Source organism: Chiloscyllium plagiosum, unplaced genomic scaffold (assembly GCF_037043375.1).
Source record: "Chiloscyllium plagiosum isolate Xiang-an unplaced genomic scaffold, Cpla_swu_hap1 HiC_scaffold_9, whole genome shotgun sequence".
Taxonomy (NCBI): domain Eukaryota; kingdom Metazoa; phylum Chordata; class Chondrichthyes; order Orectolobiformes; family Hemiscylliidae; genus Chiloscyllium; species Chiloscyllium plagiosum.
The window spans coordinates 77105794-77125689 of NW_028270147.1; the positions used below are offsets into that span (position 1 = coordinate 77105794).

The 19896-nt window shown below is 40.4% G+C and overlaps 1 protein-coding gene across 3 annotated transcripts in view; it reads left to right on the forward strand.

The window, feature by feature from the left end:
* Positions 1-18091, forward strand: part of dennd1b (DENN/MADD domain containing 1B) — a 300341-nt gene extending 282250 nt beyond the window's left edge. For all 3 annotated transcript variants that reach the window (XM_043699790.2, XM_087990846.1, XM_087990847.1), the window contains 3 exons: positions 4688-4761; positions 13344-13560; positions 14126-18091. In XM_043699790.2, coding sequence (XP_043555725.2) covers positions 4688-4761; positions 13344-13560; positions 14126-14668 — 834 coding nt within the window. In that variant the 3' untranslated portion in view covers positions 14669-18091. The remainder of the gene's footprint in view (positions 1-4687; positions 4762-13343; positions 13561-14125) is intronic.
* Positions 18092-19896: the final 1805 nt, after the last annotated feature.

Below are 19896 nucleotides of genomic sequence, written 5' to 3' on the forward strand. Positions count from 1 at the left end.
ACCAACCAAGTGGGCTGCTTTGTCTTGGATAGTGTCAAGCTTGTTGTGTGTTGCTGGAGCTGCACCCATGCTTGATGAGTAGGGGACATTCCATCACACTCCTGACTTGTGTCTTATAAGTGATGGACTTTGAGGAGTCAGGAAGTAAGTTACTGGCTGCAGTATTCCTAGCCTCTTACCTGCTGTTGCAGCCACTGCATTTAAATGGCAAAACCAGTTTGGTCTCTGGTCAGTAGTCACCCCCAAAGTGTTGGTAGTGGGGAATTCAGTGGTGATGACACCATTGAACATCAAGAGGCAGTGGATAGGTTGTCTCTTATTGGAGATGGTCATTGCCTGGCGTTTGTGAGGCATAAATGTTACTTGCTACATGTCAGCCCAACGCTGGATCTTGCCCAGATCTTGTTGCATTTGTACATAGACTGCTTCAGGATCTGAAGAGTTGGAGATGGAGCTGAACATCCCACTTCTGACCTTCTGATGCTGGGAAGATCATTGATGAAGCGGTTGAAGATGGTTTGGCATATTGCACTACCCTGAGGAACTCCTGCAGAGATGTCCTGGAGCTGAGATGACCATAACCATCTTGTTATGTGCCATGTATGACTCCAATCAGGAGAGAGTTTGCACCCCCACCCCCCAATTCCCATGATTCCAGTTTTGCCAGGACTCCTTTCTGCCACACTCTGTTGAATGCAGCTTTGATGTCAAGGGCTGTCAGCCTCACCTCTCCTCTGGAATTCAGCTGTCTTGGCCACATTTAAACCATGCCTTTAATGAGCTAAGGGGCACTGGTGGAACCCTAACTGCGTAACACTGGGCAGATTATTGCTGAGCAGGTGCTGCATGATGGTACTGTTGACTACACCTTCCAACACTTTATTGATAATCAAGAGTAGACTGTTATGACATGGGGTAAACCCCTCTGCTAATTTAAACCAGCAACACCGATAAGATTCACTCGGTGCTGTAATCTGTTAATATCCGAGAGGCAAAGAACTATCCCAAAAGTCACTATTTTAAAGTAAAAGTTGTCAACTTGATTTTTTTAAAAGTCTAACAGAGAATATTAACTCACAACTATTTACAACTCCTTTCTTTTAAACCTATCTTTTACCTCTCCCTCTACAATACTAGTCTGATTAAAAATAAAAATCCCGATTACGATTTACAGAAAAATAATCACTTTCGAAAACCGATCAGCTTTGCCAAGTTTCATCTGTAGATTTTCCTCTGTAATTTCTCTCTCCAGGTCAGTTTCAATGTTATTCTGTGCAAAGTTTTCCTCCTGACAGGTACCCCTCAGAGACCTCTTACTGGTAGCCTACCTCTGTTGGTCTTTTGGCATTTCTCTTTGCCGCTCTGGCTAACTGTTCAAAATGTTCGATATTTATACCCCAAAACATTGGATCATTTCATTAGTTTTAATATTATCAAAATACTAAATTCAGCCTTGATTGGAGTTTGGTATCTTGGGGCATAATTTAAGCCAATTGGCCAAATTTGAATTTGTTTTTGTCTCATAACAACATGGATACTCTAGCTGTTTTGACCAAATGTTACATTGTTATCTTGTTCTGGACTAAGTCTTTAAGTCCTTGCTAGCTTTTCAACTCTCTTCGAGGTACAGTAACAAGACTGTTGGGGCAGTAATTGGCCGGGTTGGATTTATTCTGCTTTTTATGTACAGGATGTGGGCAATTTTGCACATTGTCGGGTAGATGCCAGTGTTGTAACTGTACTGGAACAGCTTGGCTTGGGGAGCAGCAAGGTCTGGAGGACAAGTTTTCAGTACTATTGTCAGAATGTTGTCAGGGCCTGTAGCCTTTCTAGTATCCAGTGTCTCCAATTGTTTCTTGATATCGCCTGGTGTGAATTGAATTGGCTGAAGACTGGCATCCATGCTTATGCTGTTTGACATGCATGGGTTTTCTGCTTGGTCACCAGGTTGACATCTCATCTTCAGCTGAAACTTTATTGCTGGAACAGCACAGCAGGTCAGGCAGCATCTAGGGAACAGAAGATTCGACCTTTCGGGCACATGCCCTTCTTCAGGAATTTCCTGAAGAAGGGCATGTGCCCGAAACGTCGAATCTTCTGTTCCCTAGATGCTGCCTGACCTGCTGTGCTGTTCCAGCAATAAAGTTTCAGCTTTGATCTCCAGCGTCTGCAGACCTCACTTTCTCCTCGAAGATCTCATCTTCAGGTATGCCTGGTGCTGCTCCTGGCATGCCCTCCTGCATTCTCCACTGAACCAGGGTTGATCCCCTGGCTTGATGGTATTGGTTGAGTGGAGAATACATGGGCCATGTGTTTACAGATTATGCTGGAGTACAAGTCTGCTGCTATTGATGGCTCACACTGCCTTATGGATGCCTAGTCTTGAGTTGTTAGATGTGTTTGATGTCTGTGTTATTTAATACGGTGATAGTGTCACACAACACAATGGAGGTTATTCTCAGTGTGCAGATGGGACTTCATTTCCATAAGAACTGTGCAGTGATCACTCTTACTAATATTTTATTTTCATAGACTCCCCACAGTGTGGAAATTGGCCATTTAACCCAACAAATTCACACTGACTCTCCGAAGAACATCCCACCCAGACACATACCCCTACCCTACCCCTTTAAGACTACATTTTCCCCCTAGTTAATCCACATTACAGGCAATTTAGCATCACCAATCCACATAATTTGCACATCTTCAGTCAGTGGGAGGAAACCAGAGCACCCGGTGGAATCCCGCGCAGACACTGGGAGAATGTGCAAACTCCACACAGACAGTCTCCTGAGGCTGGAATCAAACCCGGGTCCCAGGCAGTAGTGTTAACCATTGAGGCATTGTGCCACCCCATATTGTCATGGATGCATGCATCCTCAGCCAGCAGATTGGCAAGGATAAAATCCAGTGGGTTTTTCTTTCTAGTTGGTATCCTCACCAGCTGCTGCAATATGGCAATTACATCCTTTAGGACTCAACCCAGCGCAATCAGTAGCTCTGTTACGGAGTCCTTCTCAATGGTGGATGTTGAAATTCCCCACCCAGAATACATTTTGTACCTTTGCCACCCTCAGTGCTTTCTCTAAGTATTCTTCAACATGAAGGAGGACTGATTCACCAGCTGAGGAAGGACGGTATGTAGTAATAAGCAAGAGATTTCCTTGCCCATGAGAAGCCATGAAGACTTTTTCGTGAAGCCGTGAGACTTCATGGGTTCAGAGTCAATGCTGAGGACTCCCAGAGTGACTCCCTCCCAACTGTATATCCCCTGCCACCACCTCTGCTGGGTCCCTCCTGCCGGTGGGTCAGGACATATCTAGGGATGGTAGTCTTGGACATTTTCTGACAGGTATCATTCTGTGAGTGTGACAATATCATGCTGTTTCTTAGACTCCTAATTTTGTCACTACCCAACATGTCAGTAAGGAGGATTTTGCATGGTCAACAGGGCAGATTTTACCAGTGTCATGTCAGGTGCCAAGGTCAATGCCAAGTCATCTGTCCATTTCATTTCTTTGTCGAGATTTCATAGCAGGTGATACATGGAGGGGCTTGCTCAACCATGTCCGGGGCGGTTGAAAGTCAACCACATTACTGTAGCTGTGGAGTCACATATCGGCCAGACTGGGTGAGGATGGCAAATTTCCTTTCCTGAAGGACATTAGTGAGATGGGTGGAGTTTTACAACAAACAACAATGGTTTCATGGTCTTCAAAAGATTCTTAATCAGCATGACAGGATTCAAACCCAGTGCATTGGCTGAGTTTCCAGATTAATAGCTTAGCAATAATATCACTAGACCATCGCCTCCCTTGAGGTACTATTGTAAATATAATAAAGAAAAGACATTTCATGCTGGTTCCTTTCTGACTGAGAGGTAAAAATACAACAGGCTGTGGCCATCTGAAAGCTCAAACCGTTACCTGACCTTAATCGCTTGAAATCATGTTATCCTACCTGGCATTCATCGAGGGACCCAATATAGCACTATTGCAGCATAGCCACAACACTATACACATTGTGCATGCATGGTGTCACACACCTGTGCATTATCCCCATGCAGTGAACAGCACTCCAGATGACCTGTGGTACGTAACATGTTGAGTTAGCTATCAAAGTTTTGTGAGTGGGCTGCATTGCAATAATCGTGAAGTCCCGTTTTTGACAGCGGTGTGATTAATCCCACTAAAAATAAATGTGGAAGACAAGCTATTAAAATGTGTGCACTAATATTGTATCAAGAATGTGCTTAACCAATGAAGATTGTTTGATGTGTGCATTTTTGTACTCTTGTCGATTGTATTGCTAGAATCATAGTAACTTCACAGTAAAAATAAGTACTTTTCAATTTGTGACAATTGTGTACCCAAATTGTCTTGCTGGAAATCTGACATGTCAACATTATCCCAGCACGATCAGTGCTTAGCTGATTAAAGACCATTCTGCATTAATATCTACATTTCCCTTGAAAAGGGGCAAAAACATCTTGAGTTGCAGCTCCTGATTGGTCTCCTGTGGGCTCTTCAGAGATGTTGCTTACTTGGGATATTAACTGAAGACGTAATTGTTTAAATCGCGCGCACACTGAATTGGCTACTCAAACAGGCTGATGCCATCCTCAGAATCAAAATGAATAGGAATGAAACATTAGAAATAAAAATCACTTTTGTCTAATTGCCTTTAGATTCGCCCTCAACGATCATCACACGCTGGGATTGTTTCGCCACTGGATGTTGATGAGACAGACAGAGCAAGCAAGTAAGGAACAATGTTAAATAAAAACTGAAAGAACTGCAATTGCTGTAAATCAGAAAAAAAACCCAGAAATTGTTGTATGAGCTCAGTGGGTCTGGCAGCATCTGTGAAGAGAAATCAGAGTTAACGTTTCAGATCGAAGGTCACTCGACTCGAAACATGAACTCTGATTTCATTCCACAGATGATGCCAGACCTGCTGAGCTTATCAAGGAATCATTTTAGTTGTGTCTTTTAGTAGGTATTGTTTATGCTTCATTGTCAATCCAGTATTTCCCGGACGGATGATTATCAGTTAAGTTTTAACAAAAGGTTAAATTTGAGGTGTATGCCAAGTGTATTATATGAACCACATCTCTTGGTCAGGTACTGATGTATACCCAATGTTCAACTATATTTTCATATAGGAGAAAGTGAGGACTGCAGACGCTGGAGACCAGAGCGGAAAGATGTGGTGCTGGAAAAACACATCAGGCCAGGCAGCATCCAAGGAAGGTGCCTGGCCTGCTGTGTTTTTCCAGCACCACATATATTTTCATATAGTTGAACTTAGTGGTTCATATAGTATTTCAGGATGGCAATATTTTTGATACATTTCAAGTGAATGATAGTTGTGGCTCACTGGATATTTAATTTCTTAGCATATGCACAGGTACCTCTCCATACAGTATCTCATGTATGACTGCACTTGTTTTCATTTCAAAAACAACTTCTTGTACAAAGCAGTAAATCGATGTCCGAAAGCCCTGAGAAATTTATTATTTTCTTAGAGTTTTAGAGATGTACAGCACGGAAACAAACCTACATGCTGACCAGATATCCTAAATTAACCTAGTCCTGTTTTCCAGCATTTGACTCTTCCTTTTCATATCCCCATCCAGATGCCTTTCAAATGTTGTAACTATACCAGCCTCCACCACCAGCCTCCTCTGCCAGCTCATTCCATACATGCACTACCTCCTTCTTGAAAAAATTGCCCCTTAGGTGCCTTTTAAATCTTTCCCCTTTCACCTTAAACCTATGTTCTCTAGGTTTGGACTCAGCTACCCTGGTAAAAAAAGACATTTGCTATTCACCCTGTTCAAGCGCGTCATGATTTTATAAACCTCTATAAGGTCACCTCAGCCTATTCAGCTTCTCCCTGTAACTCAATCCATCCAACCCTGGCAACATCTTTGTAAATCTTTTCTGAAACCTTTCAAATCTCACAACTTTCCCAAAGCAAGGAAGTGAGAATCGAAAACATCCTTAAATGCTTGCAGGATGTATAATGAAAATATTAAGATATTTAAACTGTTAATTGTGTATAATTCTGCAGCTGTAGTTTAACATACTTTCATTTCTTTTCAATCATCCATTTTAACACAACTTACCAAAGGATTTGCAATGGAAAAAGTAAACTGAATACAAGTATTCATAAAGTTGGGAAAAAATCCTAATGTTAGCATTTCTGCATTGATTGGTTGTACTCTGCAGTTAGTTATGTTTTCTTTTTGATGAGAAGATCACGTTGGATAATAAATGTGCAGTGTCAAAAATATATGCATCAATGCTGACCTCTGCTGGTTTCAAACTATCAAGCTATGTGTACTTGGGGAGAGTGTAAGTCTACTTAATGGTGATTTGGATTGGCATTTTGTGTTCCAGTGTTCATCTTTGATAGCTAAATGGCAGCATAATGCAGTTAAGTTCACTCACAGCAATACAAATGAGAGATGTGAAATAGCGCAATATATTTCATTGTTGGTGTTCATTATTTTCAGATGTGGAGATGCTGCTAATTCAGCCTCAGTTACTGAGCTCAGCAGGCTATAGAATACACTTAACTATGCGCACTTAACTTTCCATTAGCAAAACAACCATTTTTGTTTACAGTTACTCCAATAGTTGGAGTTTAACTGCTCTCTAATTTAGTCAGTTTGCTTTGTAACCTTATGTTAGCAGTTTTCACCGGCTTAGAAGCAGTGAATAAATTCCACCTCCTGCAACTTCTGTCATGCATGTTCCTCATTTGGAAAGGGAGCAGAAATTTGTCGTATCTGACAAGCAGGAGGAATAAGGACAGAGGAGTCTAGAGCTGTCGATGGAACTGCAAATCAGAGAAAATGGGGTTCAGAAGTGATTATGTTACAATGCCACTCGAAGGCAGTATGTAACACGAGTGGGCAAAAGCATCAAAGTAGATGTGAATGAATGAGCGACCTTTGACAATAAGATCTATTGGTTGAATTATACGGGGGTCAGTGGCCCCTCCCTGGCTACAAAATATAGTTTGGCAAAATTGGCCCTGGGAAAGACTGGAAGCTGCCCCCTTTTAATGGCCAATCAGCTGTAAGTTGGCTGGAGGCAGCAGTTCTGGCCTTGAACTGCTCCTGATTACCTTCTATCCAGTGGGAGCAGTGGCAAAACTGCACTGCACATGGGCAGTGGTGGACTGGGCGGGGTGGGTGGGGGATGTGAGCTGTGATGGATTGGAGGTTAAAGTGTGTTCAGAGGTCAGTGGGTAGGTGGGCTGGGCTCAGGAATTACATACAGGGCAAGGGCACCTTTTGGGGCAAGGACGCTATGATGATTACAGCTTGCGTGAGATGGTGCCCTCTGGGCCTAGGGAGTACTACAATGAGGGCCTGTTACTCCAGTCCATCACCCTCACTGGCCACCATCAGCTGGTGCACGGATCCTGCCAGGCTGGCAACTTGGCATAGGCATTTCTCACCGTCAATTAAATTTCAGTGCTGGAGAGGTTCACCCAGATTCTGGGGGATGTCGTAAGGTAGCAGTTTTCCCTCAATTCCCTCTTAAGGACTTCGTTTGGCAGTTACCAGATGCCATTTTGCTGTTGTTATGATTATGGTGGGGGCAGGGCTGGGTAGACAGGCAGTGGTTGAAACTTTATTGCTGGAACAGCACAGCAGGTCAGGCAGCATCCAGGGTACAGGCCCTTCTTCAGGCCCTGAAGAAGGGCCTGTGCCCGAAACGTCGAATCTCCTGTACCCTGGATGCTGCCTGACCTGCTGTGCTGTTCCAGCAATAAAGTTTCAACTTTGATCTCCAGCATCTGCAAACCTCACTTTCTCCTAGATAGGCAGTGGGCAGACAAGCAGTTGGATTTAACACGCACACGCCCGCATACACACCTTCACATCCACCTGTGGATGGGGAGTGTCCCATCTCACCGCATGTGTCAAACGTCTGACCAGCTGCCCTGTGTGATTACTTCCAGGTAGAAGGCAGTAATATCTAAGACTTACTGCTGAAGCATTAGCAGGAGGTAAACTATAAGAATTCATACGACCATGTTTCAGAAGCAACAATTACCTGGTCGTAGAGTCACAAAATCATACAGCATGGAAACAGACCTTTCGATCCAACATACCCATACTGACCAAATTTCCCAAACTATATTTGCCTGCATTTGGCCCATATCCCTCTAAACCTTTCCTATTCATGTACCTGTCCAAATGTCTTTTAAATTTTGCAACTGCACCTGCATCTACCACTTCCTCTGGCAGTTCATTCCACATACAAACCACCCTCTTTGTGGGAAAAGTTGCCCCTTGGATCCCTTCTAAATCTTACTCCTCTCACCTTAAAAATATGCTCTCCAGTTTTGAACTTCCCTTCCGTAGGGAAAAGACCTATGATTTTCATCTTATTTATGCCTCTCATGATTTTATAAACCTTCATAAGGTACCTCTCGGCCTCCTAAGCTCCACTGAAAACTGTCCCAGCCTCTCCTTATTAACTCAAACCCTGCAGTTCCAGCAACATCCTTGAACATCTCTTCTGAGCTCCCTCCAATTCAAAAGTATCCTTTCAATAGCAAGTCTATTGACCGGAACTGCACACTGTACACCAAAACTGGCCCTCACTAACGTCCTGTACAACCTCAACATGACATCCTAACTCCCATGCTGAATGGTCTGAACAATGAAGGTAAGCATGCTAAATGTCTCCTTAACCACCCTGTCTACCATGATGCAACTTTCAACGAACTGTGTACCTGAACCCTTAGGGGTCTCTGTTTTACAACACCACCCAGAGCCCTAACATTGTTCATCTTAACAAAATGCAATTCCTTATATTTACCCAAACTAAACTGCACCTGCTGCTGCTCAGTCCATTGGCTCAATAGATCGAGATCCCTTTGTAATCTTAGATAAGCCTTTTCACTGTCCAATACACCCACCAATTTTTGGTGTCATCCACAAACTTACTAACCATTGCTCCTAAATTTCCATCCAAATCTGGTGTATAAATGACAAACAGCAGTGGATCCCTTCACTGATGAGATAATTCTCTGGGATAGGAAGTGAGTCAGGAGGATGGTGCTGTCATACATTTAGCGGAGAATTGCTGCCACACTGTGCCCTGGTGCTGAACTCTTGCTGTTTTCCATCTGCCTGTCAAAGGCTGTATTTGTCAGTTATTTAATCATAGCCAAATGACTATGCCACTTGAGGTTGTGGCAAGGTAGCTTTTGAGATGAAGGCTTTCGAGGTGACAAATCTGGTGTTGTAAGTTCAAAACCAAATCAAACTATTATGGTCACGTCAGTAATTTAGTAACTGCCTTAATTAGATAGGTCAACATCTTGCAGAACACTTAATAATAATCAACCAGCCAGTCTGGCCTCTTACAGAAACCTGCAGTGTTAAACTTTTGCATGGTGCTGATATTCTTCCATTTCTGCTCTATATCACTCTGCAAGGCAATGCCCCGGTATGAGGATGATCCAGTCAAGAACTAGTATATTCATCATTCCTCATGAGAAATGCAGTCCTAACTGATTTAACTTCAGTGATATGCCTGTATACAGAGGCTATTGGGGAAGGTCCATGATAAAAACCACACTGCTATCAGAGAGACTCAAGGCAATATCATCAGAAAATGTTACTCCACCTTTTATAGCCTCTACATATTTTATTTCAGTTAACATCTGAGATTTAAAAGTAGCTTATAAATGGATCCTGGCATTGTGATGATCTGAATGCTCATCAATGGAGCTTCATATTTACATGTTGGTCACTTACATATTTTTTATTGTCCTACCTGCATTACCATCGATTGACAGCTATTGAATGTGCCATAGCTACCTATGGAAGTCAATGTTGTTTCAATTGTTATCCCTTTATCTTTCAATCTTTTTGGATCCTCCCAAAAGAAGTGGAATTCTTCTTTGGAGTAAGCCAGGAGCCAATATATTTTGTGGTAACAGCTTCAATTATTTCACCATTTATCTGATTTCTCAGGGAGCAGCGATCCTGACACTGAAGTCAAATGGGATCATTTGACACGGTGGCACAGTGGGCGGCACGGTGGCACAGTGGTTAGCACTGCTGCCTCACAGCGCCAGAGACCCTGGTTCAATTCCTGACTCAGGCGACTGACTGTGTGGAGTTTGCACGTTCTCCCCGTGTCTGCGTGGGTTTCCTCCGGGTGCTCCAGTTTCCTCCCACAATCCAAAAAAAAAATGTGCGGGCCAGGTGAATTGGCCATGCTAAATTGCCCGTAGTGTTAGGTTAAAGGGGTAAATGTAGGGGTATGGGTGGGTTGCGCTTCGGCGGGTCGGTGTGGACTTGTTGGGCCGAAGGGCCTGTTTCCACACTGTAAGTAATCTAATCTAATCTAAATTGCCCGTAGTGTTAGGTAAGGGGTAAATGTAGGGGTATGGGTGGGTTTCGCTTCGGCGGGTCGGTGTGGACTTGTTGGGCCGAAGGGCCTGTTTCCACACTGTAATCTAATCTAATCTAATCTAATCTAATCTAATAACCCCCAGGTATGATGAGCAGGGAGGATGAAGTCACATGCTAGTAGTTTGGCCGTAGAGTGACCAGAGGAAAGGCTCACGTCCAATTAAGTTCAATAAACGGATTCTCAGCACCGGAGGGTTGACCAGCTCAGAGGAAGTTACATCCTGCAGTTCAAATCTGAGAAAGGGAACCTTCGTTTTGACATGTTCTGTCTCAAACCTTTATAAATTGTAAATTCAAAGGTAACACTATCACAGAGTGACACATGGCCAAAACATTAAGGGTGGCAAGGAAGCTCAGTGTTTAGCACTGCTGCCTCACATCACCAGGTACCCGGGTTCAATTCTAGCCTCTGGCAACTACCTGTGTGGGGTTTGCACGTTCTCTCCTTGTCGGTATGGGTTTCCTCTGGGTGCTCCGGTTTCCTCCCGCAGTTCAAAGATGTGCAGGTTAGATGACTTGGCCATGCTAAATTGCCCAGAGTATTCAGGGATGTGTACGTTAGGTGCATTAGTCAGGGGAAATGACGAGTAGTAGGGTAGGGGAATGGGTCTGGGTGGGAGGGTCAGCGTGGATTTTTTGAGCCAAATGGCCTGTTTCCACAATGTAGGGATTCTATGATTGGATTACAATTTCCAAGAAGATAATAACTTATTAATTAGAATGTCAAATTTCTTTGTAAAACTGACAGGTAACACAAGAAGAGTTCATATTTTAAGATCTTTACTGTAGGAGAAGATTGAAAGCAATCCAAATTAAATATTCTCTGTAGTGTACATGTTAGTTTATTCTTGAGACCACAAAACAGAATATTCCCCTTTTTTCCTTTTAGCACGTCTGAAAACATTTCACAAGTATACATTATACTATGTTTTAAGTAGACATTCAATCCTCATGGAATGAATACAAGTGTTTAATTCTGTTCTTTCCCTTCCTCTGTCTGGGAACTTTTAATTTTACAACTCTTTCACAGTATGCTATTTCCTTCAAATAGAAATTAGCTGAATCCTGCAATCTCACTCTAACTCACCATTATTTCAATATTTTCAGTGTAAACACAAGTTCCCCTTCACATTCCTGTGTGGTGAACCACACCATTTTGAAACTGTTCCTTTTCTTGGATCCCAACAGACTAATCTTGTCCAAGAGTTTTCAGAGGTACCTTGGACCCTTCCTTTCTTAAAGCCTATCAGTATTGCTGTGTGGGTCACATGGTCATTGTAACTAGGTAGAAATTCTGATTATCTGTTTTTGAGAGCTTTCTTTTAGCTTCTAAGTGAACAGGCAATTTACAGCACAACTGTTCTTAACCCAAGGTTCTCAACATTTTGGGGACTTTGGAGACCCACAGTCTAACCATTGTTATCTCTCAGGCTGTTGCCATTATCCCCTTTCTCAGTAAAAACAGCCTGCCCTTTTTCAGTCTCTCAAAATTAAAATTAAAAAATCAAAATGAAACCTTCCAGTCAGACTTCAGAGCAGGACCCAAGACTCTCTTTATTTTATCTTCAGTTAAAGATACAGTTGCTATACAATAATGTATGGTAAACAGGCAGGAGGCTGGAAGAACATAGCAAGCCAGGCAGTATCAGGAGGTGGAGAAGTCAATATTTCAGGTGTAACCCTTCTTCCTGAAATGTTGACTTCTCCACCTCCTGATGCTGCCTAGCTTGCTGTATTCTTCCAGCCTCCTGCTTGTCTACCTTGGAATGCATCATCTGCACAATAATATATGCCTGGTAATTGTTACACATACCAAGCAGGGAAGGCTGCGAACCCCTGTGTTGGTCTGCAGCCTTTAGGAACTGCCCCTTGACCACCATGCCTGTGGAGACACCTCCACACATTTTCCAAACTACATGTTCAAAGGTGGCAAGATGCATCTCTGGAGCAGATGTGACTTGAACCAAGACTTGAACTTCAGTTCTGAAGAAGGGTCAACGGACCAAAATGTTAACTCTGATTTCTCTCCACAGATGCTGCCAGATCTGCTGAGTTTTCTTTCCCAGTGATTTAGTTTTGTTTCTTGAACCGAGGCCTATTGGTCCAGAGGCAGGGACAGTACCCAAGCATCACAAAGACTATTCATCCTCTGAGAATACAATTCAATAGACTGTTATTTACCCCTGAACTGACAATTTCCTGTCCTGGGCAGTTAGCCCTTTTGGCTGCTGCTGTTTCCTTTGGAAAAATAGCCCTAGTGCTAGCATATACAAGCATGACATTCTTGATGAAGGGCTTATGCCCAAAATGTTGATTCTCCTGCTTCTTAGATGCTGCCTGACCTGCTGTACTTTTCCTGCTGTACTTTTCGACAATGATGTCAATTAGCACCATTATATTATTTGTCAGTCAGTTCAACCCCAAGTCTTGAACAATTGTATAATTCATGGTGATGGTATCACAAGTGACTTTTTACAAATTATAACTGGAGGTATCTGTGTTACTAGTTACCAATGCCATTTCTAACATACTTGTTAAAATATTGAAATTTGCTTTAACACCTCAGATGTACTTGAATTTCATATTTGCAGCTCCCTAATTGCACAGAGTAAAACTACCTTGTCTTTATCCCATACATGCAGTAATGAATAGAAGTAGTGTCAGTGATTTGGTCAAGTGTATATTTAGAATTTTCTGCTCATCCATCATTCAGCATAAATTGTCCTTTGTGGTTTGACATTCTATGAAGCAAATTTAGTTCTATGTGTTGTAACATGGTATACGTTATCACTTTAATTAACTTTTCAAATGTATTAATAAATGGGTAATTCTATTTGTAAGGACTTCCATCATGCAGAACTGAACTACTTAAAATATTCACAATTCTTAGGATATCATCTGAAGACAGTGGAGATGTATGTGCCTATATCGATGACAGTGATGATTCTGAACAGACCGAACAAGAGGCACAGTCTCCAGGACAGATGGATCTATTAGGGGAGATCCTAGATACCCTCAGTACAAACAGTTCAGATCAAGGAAAGCTGTGTAGTGCAAAAAGCCTGGATTTCTTCAAGTCAATGGATGATCTCAGTTACAAAGCTGTAGTGAGTACTCTACATTATACTTGTATGATTATGGTAATACAATGTGACCCTAAGTTCATTAGGTATATTAATTCAAAATATCATCTCAATCGAGGTTGCAATCAGGCTTTACATTGACACTAACGTTTCTCAGCTTAGTTCATTAGCTTAATGGACCGACTATTTTGTTTCTTAATCTTATCATGTGCACTTTATGCATGAATTTTATTGGTGTAATTGCTGGACAGACTTGTGTTGTGGCTCCCATCTTATTCCGGCACGGAATGCTGTTGAGAACTAATTTAGGGAAATAAAAACCTTAACAGGTTTGTTGCCTAGTTTGAATCTTGAGGATTTAGAAAATGTTAAATAACAAAAGATGATGCGAAGAAATAGCTATTTTGTACAGAAGATTTACTATTGTGTTTAACTGTCGTTAATACTTGGCAATAGATTCTTCTGGCACAGATGTGATGGGCTGAATAGCCTTCTCCTGCACTGTAACCATTCTCTGATATTTTATTTAAATTATCTTTCTAGCTTTTGGGATGGCTCGTACTGATTATGTCTTTTCCTATTTTGTTAGAACAAGTCCAATACTCCAAGTGAAGGAAACCTTTCTGAATTCAGTGAACGATATGGTGATCATCTGAGTTGGCACTTGGGACAAGATGATACTGTTGTCCATAGGCGGCCCCTTCCGCCCTCTCCCAGAAAATCATTTTATGTTACTGAATGTCCACTCACCTTTGAAGCTTCACCTTATGAAAGCTCCAGTGTGTTTGTCGATGAGTTGACACATTTTCCTAAACTCAAGAGTGACTCAACTTTTAAAACTTCAGTGGCAACAATTGCCTCCAGCCGAGAATCAAATCCAAAGCAAAAACGTTCAGCCGAATTAAAGGAGTCAAAACGAACACTAACCAGTGAAGACGGTACTTGTGAAGAGCCGCGTCAAAATACAGCAAGACAAACATCCGTTTTAATCCCCTGGGAGAAAGAAGATTTTGAGGCTGAATTGATAAGGCCAAGTGAAATAGATTTACTCCAAGAAATTGACTGTTTATGTTCCAGATTTGGAACGAGTCACAGTGTTTCCAGTATTGATGCTTCCACCTCCAATACTTAGAATTAAGTGCGCAGGTACAGGAGTTTTCTAAGCTTCGATTCATTCAAAGAACTATTTAAGAAACTGAAAAATTGAGAGTGATACCGCAGTAACTAAAGGCATTCTTGACATTTTTAAGTGCAAAAGAAGTGAACTGTATTATGCAAAATCAAATATAGATTTTTCTTTCAAATTTAAATTTTAATACACTGCTAAAGTGGACTATTGGAAACATTGCTGCTTTATACACTTGAGCTTAACATTTGACTACACATTGTTGCGTGGAATGGAGGTACTGATTTGACAAACAGCAATCACGAATGCATGCACACAACAAAAGTTTAATTTAAGCTGTTGTCAGCTGAAACATAATCAATTTTAAGTATGAGACAAGAAATAAATTTATGTTTCTACATTACATGGGGAGATTGAAATGTTGTTGTCAGTGAGATTTCCCTGCATTATTCCACCCAAAAGAGGGTAACAAGGCAAATGCCTTGTGGTGTTTAAATTCTTGCATGCTATACATAAAATACCTTATATAGTATTGAATGATTGAGATGGCATTGTCTGAATTTACAAGTACTTGAGGAGGGTACAATGGTACTACTCTCTGAGAATCCTTACATTTCAAGTCCTCCTCAAATCTCCTGGTTCATCTGTATAAATCTGCAAGCAATCTGTTTAATCATTCTGAAATGTTTAAACCCTCCACTCATTTTTTTCTTTCACCCATGTCTATAAATGAAATATGCAGTAAATTAATGCCAAATAATCAAAGGTACTGCCTTAAAATTACAAGTCATAGTCCTCTGACATCATTATGTAGCATCTTTCTGAATTTCTTTAGACCACTTTAGACCACTGTCACAGAAATAAAGATTCTTTAGTGTCTAAATAGTGTAATCCTGAAAATGCTTGAAAACATGTCACTAGGCAATAATTATCAAGAATGGCAATGCAAACTGTGGTTTATAAAGGGACAATAGAAGTCTCTATGGAGATAATGCTGTATTTGATTTAATCAGCAGTCTGTTAGTACCAATGAGTATTCAATCCACGTCTTCCTGAAAGAAGTTGAATTGTGTTTGTTACCTTCAACCCCATAAATGATAGCTCATTTGAACCTTTCTTGAGCGATAATTTTTCAACAAAACAGTTTTTATGAGAAGTGAGTCAGCTTTCTTGAGACTTTCTTTGAGAATTTTGGCCGAACATAAAATACAATTGTTAACATTTTGATAAATTGTAAGTGTTATCAATTTTCTATGTACCCTTGCTGTAAAGTGTTTTCTTTTTGTATTGAACAAATGTGCACAAAAGCTGTAAATGTTAATAGTGAAATATTGCTGTGTTTTAGAATGTGACTGTAATAGGACTGGTGTAATGTAAATGGCAACTAACACTGGGATATAAAGAGGAAGAAGAACAGGCTGTTGGTATTCTTGTTTCATTAATGGTACTTAAGTCTGTATAAACAGGATAATGAATATGTGGATAGATGGCAACATACACAAATCTGATGTTTCCAGTAACATGTGCTACACTAATGTTTAATAATTTAAAATCTTTAGATAACATTTGGTTACTTGATGATTACTTTAAATAAGACACCATTTTGCACTCTATTTTGTTACTGGAGGCATTGCTATTGGTTCTTTGTTCCTCTATCTTTTTTCTTAAAACTGGATGTTATTAAAGGACTGTTTCTGTCATTCAGAGACACGTATATAAAAATACTTTAGTTCTTTTTCAGGCATTTAAAATACCTGAAACATCACTGTGGCAAAGGCTCAAACATGTGCCTTAATGGAAACAAATTGGTACTTCATTTTACCTTGGAAATGATAACGTATTGGTTCGAAACTAAGCATATAATGTGCATGAAAAGATAGCACATACTTGATGTATCAAGTTGCAACATTGCTGTTGCATTATTTAGGCTGTATATCAAAACTGAAAATCAGCAGGATAATCCTATTTGATATACCTCAGACTTCCAAAAAAAAACTCAAATTGAGCTGAGTTGTGTTTTAAATTCTCTCTTGTCAATTCAACTACTCTTATTGTTGTCCTTGGTTTAGATATTGCAAATAATTTAAAAAGCAGCCTCTTTGCTTTTGTCTTTTTTAGAATAACTCTGTGCAATATGAATTCGAGATACTCATTTTATATTTGAGATGTTGCTTTCAAGTTAAATCTTTGCACCAAGCTTTTTTGAATAATAAATTTTAATGTGGAATACAGAGAAGCCCTTAAAATGCATCTGGGTTGAGTTAACCATCAAAACTTGCTCGATGCCAAGTGCAAAGTTAAGTAACATGATCAGGAGATCATTGTGAATAAAGATTGCTGTGGAATTAAATTTTCTCTTTTAGTGCTTTTTTTTATTTTCCAGTCTCTGTCTTTAACATTTTGTTTGGTCAGAAGTCCACTCTGACCTTAATGCTCTGTAGTTTATATAATTTTCATAATTTAGAGTGCACTTTTTCTGTATGCATTTTGTTAACCTAATGAATGGCTTACATCAGAAACATTTACGTGTTAATTGTTAAAAATTGAATGTTGCCATTACCTGTTGCTTGCAAAATGTATATATGCATGTTCAGTAAAATAAGTGACTTGCATGTTTAATTTATGCAAAAAATTATATGTTCATTTAAGCATTTAGTTAACACACTTAGTATCCATGAATCACTAACCAATTCAACTTAATATAATACATTTAAGTTGCCCTAACCTATCAAAATGTTGTAAATAGTAAGCATTTTGTTGCTTAGATTCCTCCATGTTAATGCATTTTAACTGTGTCCCACTTGAATTTGGCTTTTTTTGTGCATCTTGTCATCTTGCTGTTTGTTTTAAAAGTCCAACAGAATTGGCAGTAATTTGACTTTTAAAGCACCAAGTCACTGTTAAGACTAATCTGCAGAAGTGTCATTGGTATCAATTTTAATTTCAGCATTCATTGCGGAGGATCATTTATAGAGGCCATCCATTTTTAACTAGGTTAACACAAGCTATATTCCACAGCATCTTACCCTATTAGTGGCGTTAACTTGCCTTTCTGATTCAAAATGTACGGAGAAAGTTGGACTTTCTGCTTTCTAGTTGAATCTGCATTTCCAACTGACCCAGATTTTGATGTACAAATTCCAAATTAAGCTGCTGGCATATATGTTCAACAAAGCATTTTTGTAACAATTATGTGAGCACTGTACCAATTAAGGATGTATCTGTTTAAAATGAAACCCAGTGACCATTTCACCAGAGTGACAAATTAGGATACTTGATGTTTTTGGCTAACCTGATGTTTTGATGGTTCTCCATACTGCTGTAAAATATCTAGAGAAATTGTCAAAAAAATTGAATAAAGTTATTCTTCAGACCTTGCAGAGCTGTGCTTTGCCTTTGCCGAACAATAAAGTTTCAATTTTATGTTGAGATGTTCTGTTTAAGTTGTTTTTTCCAAATAGTGCTTAAAAATGTGTTGCTGGAAAAGTGCAGCAGGTCAGGTAGCATCAAAGGAGAAGGAGAATCGACGTTTTGGACATAAACCCTTCTTCAGGAATATCCTCAAAAAAAACCCCCCAGCATCTGCAGTCCTCACTTTCTGCTCTTCCAAATAGTGGCAAAAAATTATTATTTGGGTGTCACAATTAATCAGGCCTATGCTATTAATACTCTGCAAATGTGATTAAGGTCAATCGAAATGTAGGCAGTTAGTTGGGTATGTTTCAGCAATTTTAATTGCAAAGCCAACTCATTCATTTAGTTCAAAATAACGGGCGGCACGGTGGCCCAGTGGTTAGCACTGCTGCCTCACAGCGCCTGTAGACCCGGGTTCAATTCCCGACTCAGGCGACTGACTGTGTGGAGTTTGCACATTCTCCCCGTGTCTGCGTGGGTTTCCTCCGGGTGCTCCGGTTTCCTCCCACAGTCCAAAGATGTGCGGGTCAGGTGAATTGGCCATGCGAAATTGCCCGTAGTGTTAGGTTAAAGGGGTAAAGGTAGGGGTAGGGGTATGGGTGGGTTGCGCTTCGGCGGGTCGGTGTGGACTTGTTGGGCCGAAGGGCCTGTTTCCACACTGTAAGTAATCTAAACAATCCATCTTCACTGTAAAATCAGTGAAGTTCTATGAAGTTAAATTCTATTCATAAAAAGCTAACTCTGGGAGAAGAAATGAAGTAGAGAAGCTAGCTGGAATGTTATAATAAAACAAAGAACTGCAGATACTAGAAATTTGAAATAAAACATAGCGCTGGAGAAACTCAGCAGGTCTGGCAGCTTTTGTAGAGAGTAAAATGGGTTAACATTTTCAGTCAGTGACTATTCATCGGAATGAAGAGTTGAAAGCACACGAAACTTAAAACGTTAGCTCTGTTATTCTCTCTATCCAGCTGGAAAGTTGTTTAGGACACGTTAGCTAAATGCAAATCTCCTCAGATGGGCTTCAAATACCAATTTGAGACAATGGGGCTTTTCCAAAACATTTCAAACATATTTTCACTGCAATGCAAGAACTGTTTCCATATTTTACACTCACCAGGGCACTTTGTTATTTAAGTGATGTAGCTGCAATGGGCTCCACATCAAAAGGTGGTTTTCCATTTGAGATGGCAGCTTCTCAAAACAATCCTCAATGGGAAAAGGTAAAAAGTCAGAGATCAAGCTTTCTGGAAAGAGATCGTGTATATCGTGAATACCAGTCATTTTAAAAATTACTGACTAGCAAATGGTGTCTGTGTGGATAGGGCAAATTTCAAAACCCATTAATTATCGAGATATAGTGATTGCTAGGAAATGCAATGTCTTGATATCAAAACTTCAGTACGTTCATATACTGTAACTAAATCTGGTTGCTTCTTTATATTTGATTTCATCTCATCCTGCCTTCTAAAAAATGGAAAGAATGCATATTTTGTTATATGCAAGGTCACATACCCCAAATATGCAGTTTAATTTTTCTCAATGACTTTGGATTGTATTCTTAAAATCATAGGAACTGAGGTCTCTAATGGACATTCTTGTTGCAGGAGAATTCAGACTCCTGAGCCTGAGAGAGAACAATTCAATGGCAGAAAGCCTTCAGACTCTGAAATGAAAACATCCTCTCTCCATGCGGAGAAGTATCTAAGAGTTGAAAGATAGGCAGCTATTCTCACACAATTTACCTATAAACTGCTTTCTTTAAGCAGTGACTGTGACTGAATAATCAATGTCCCAACTGCCTTCTGTTCTGCAGTAAA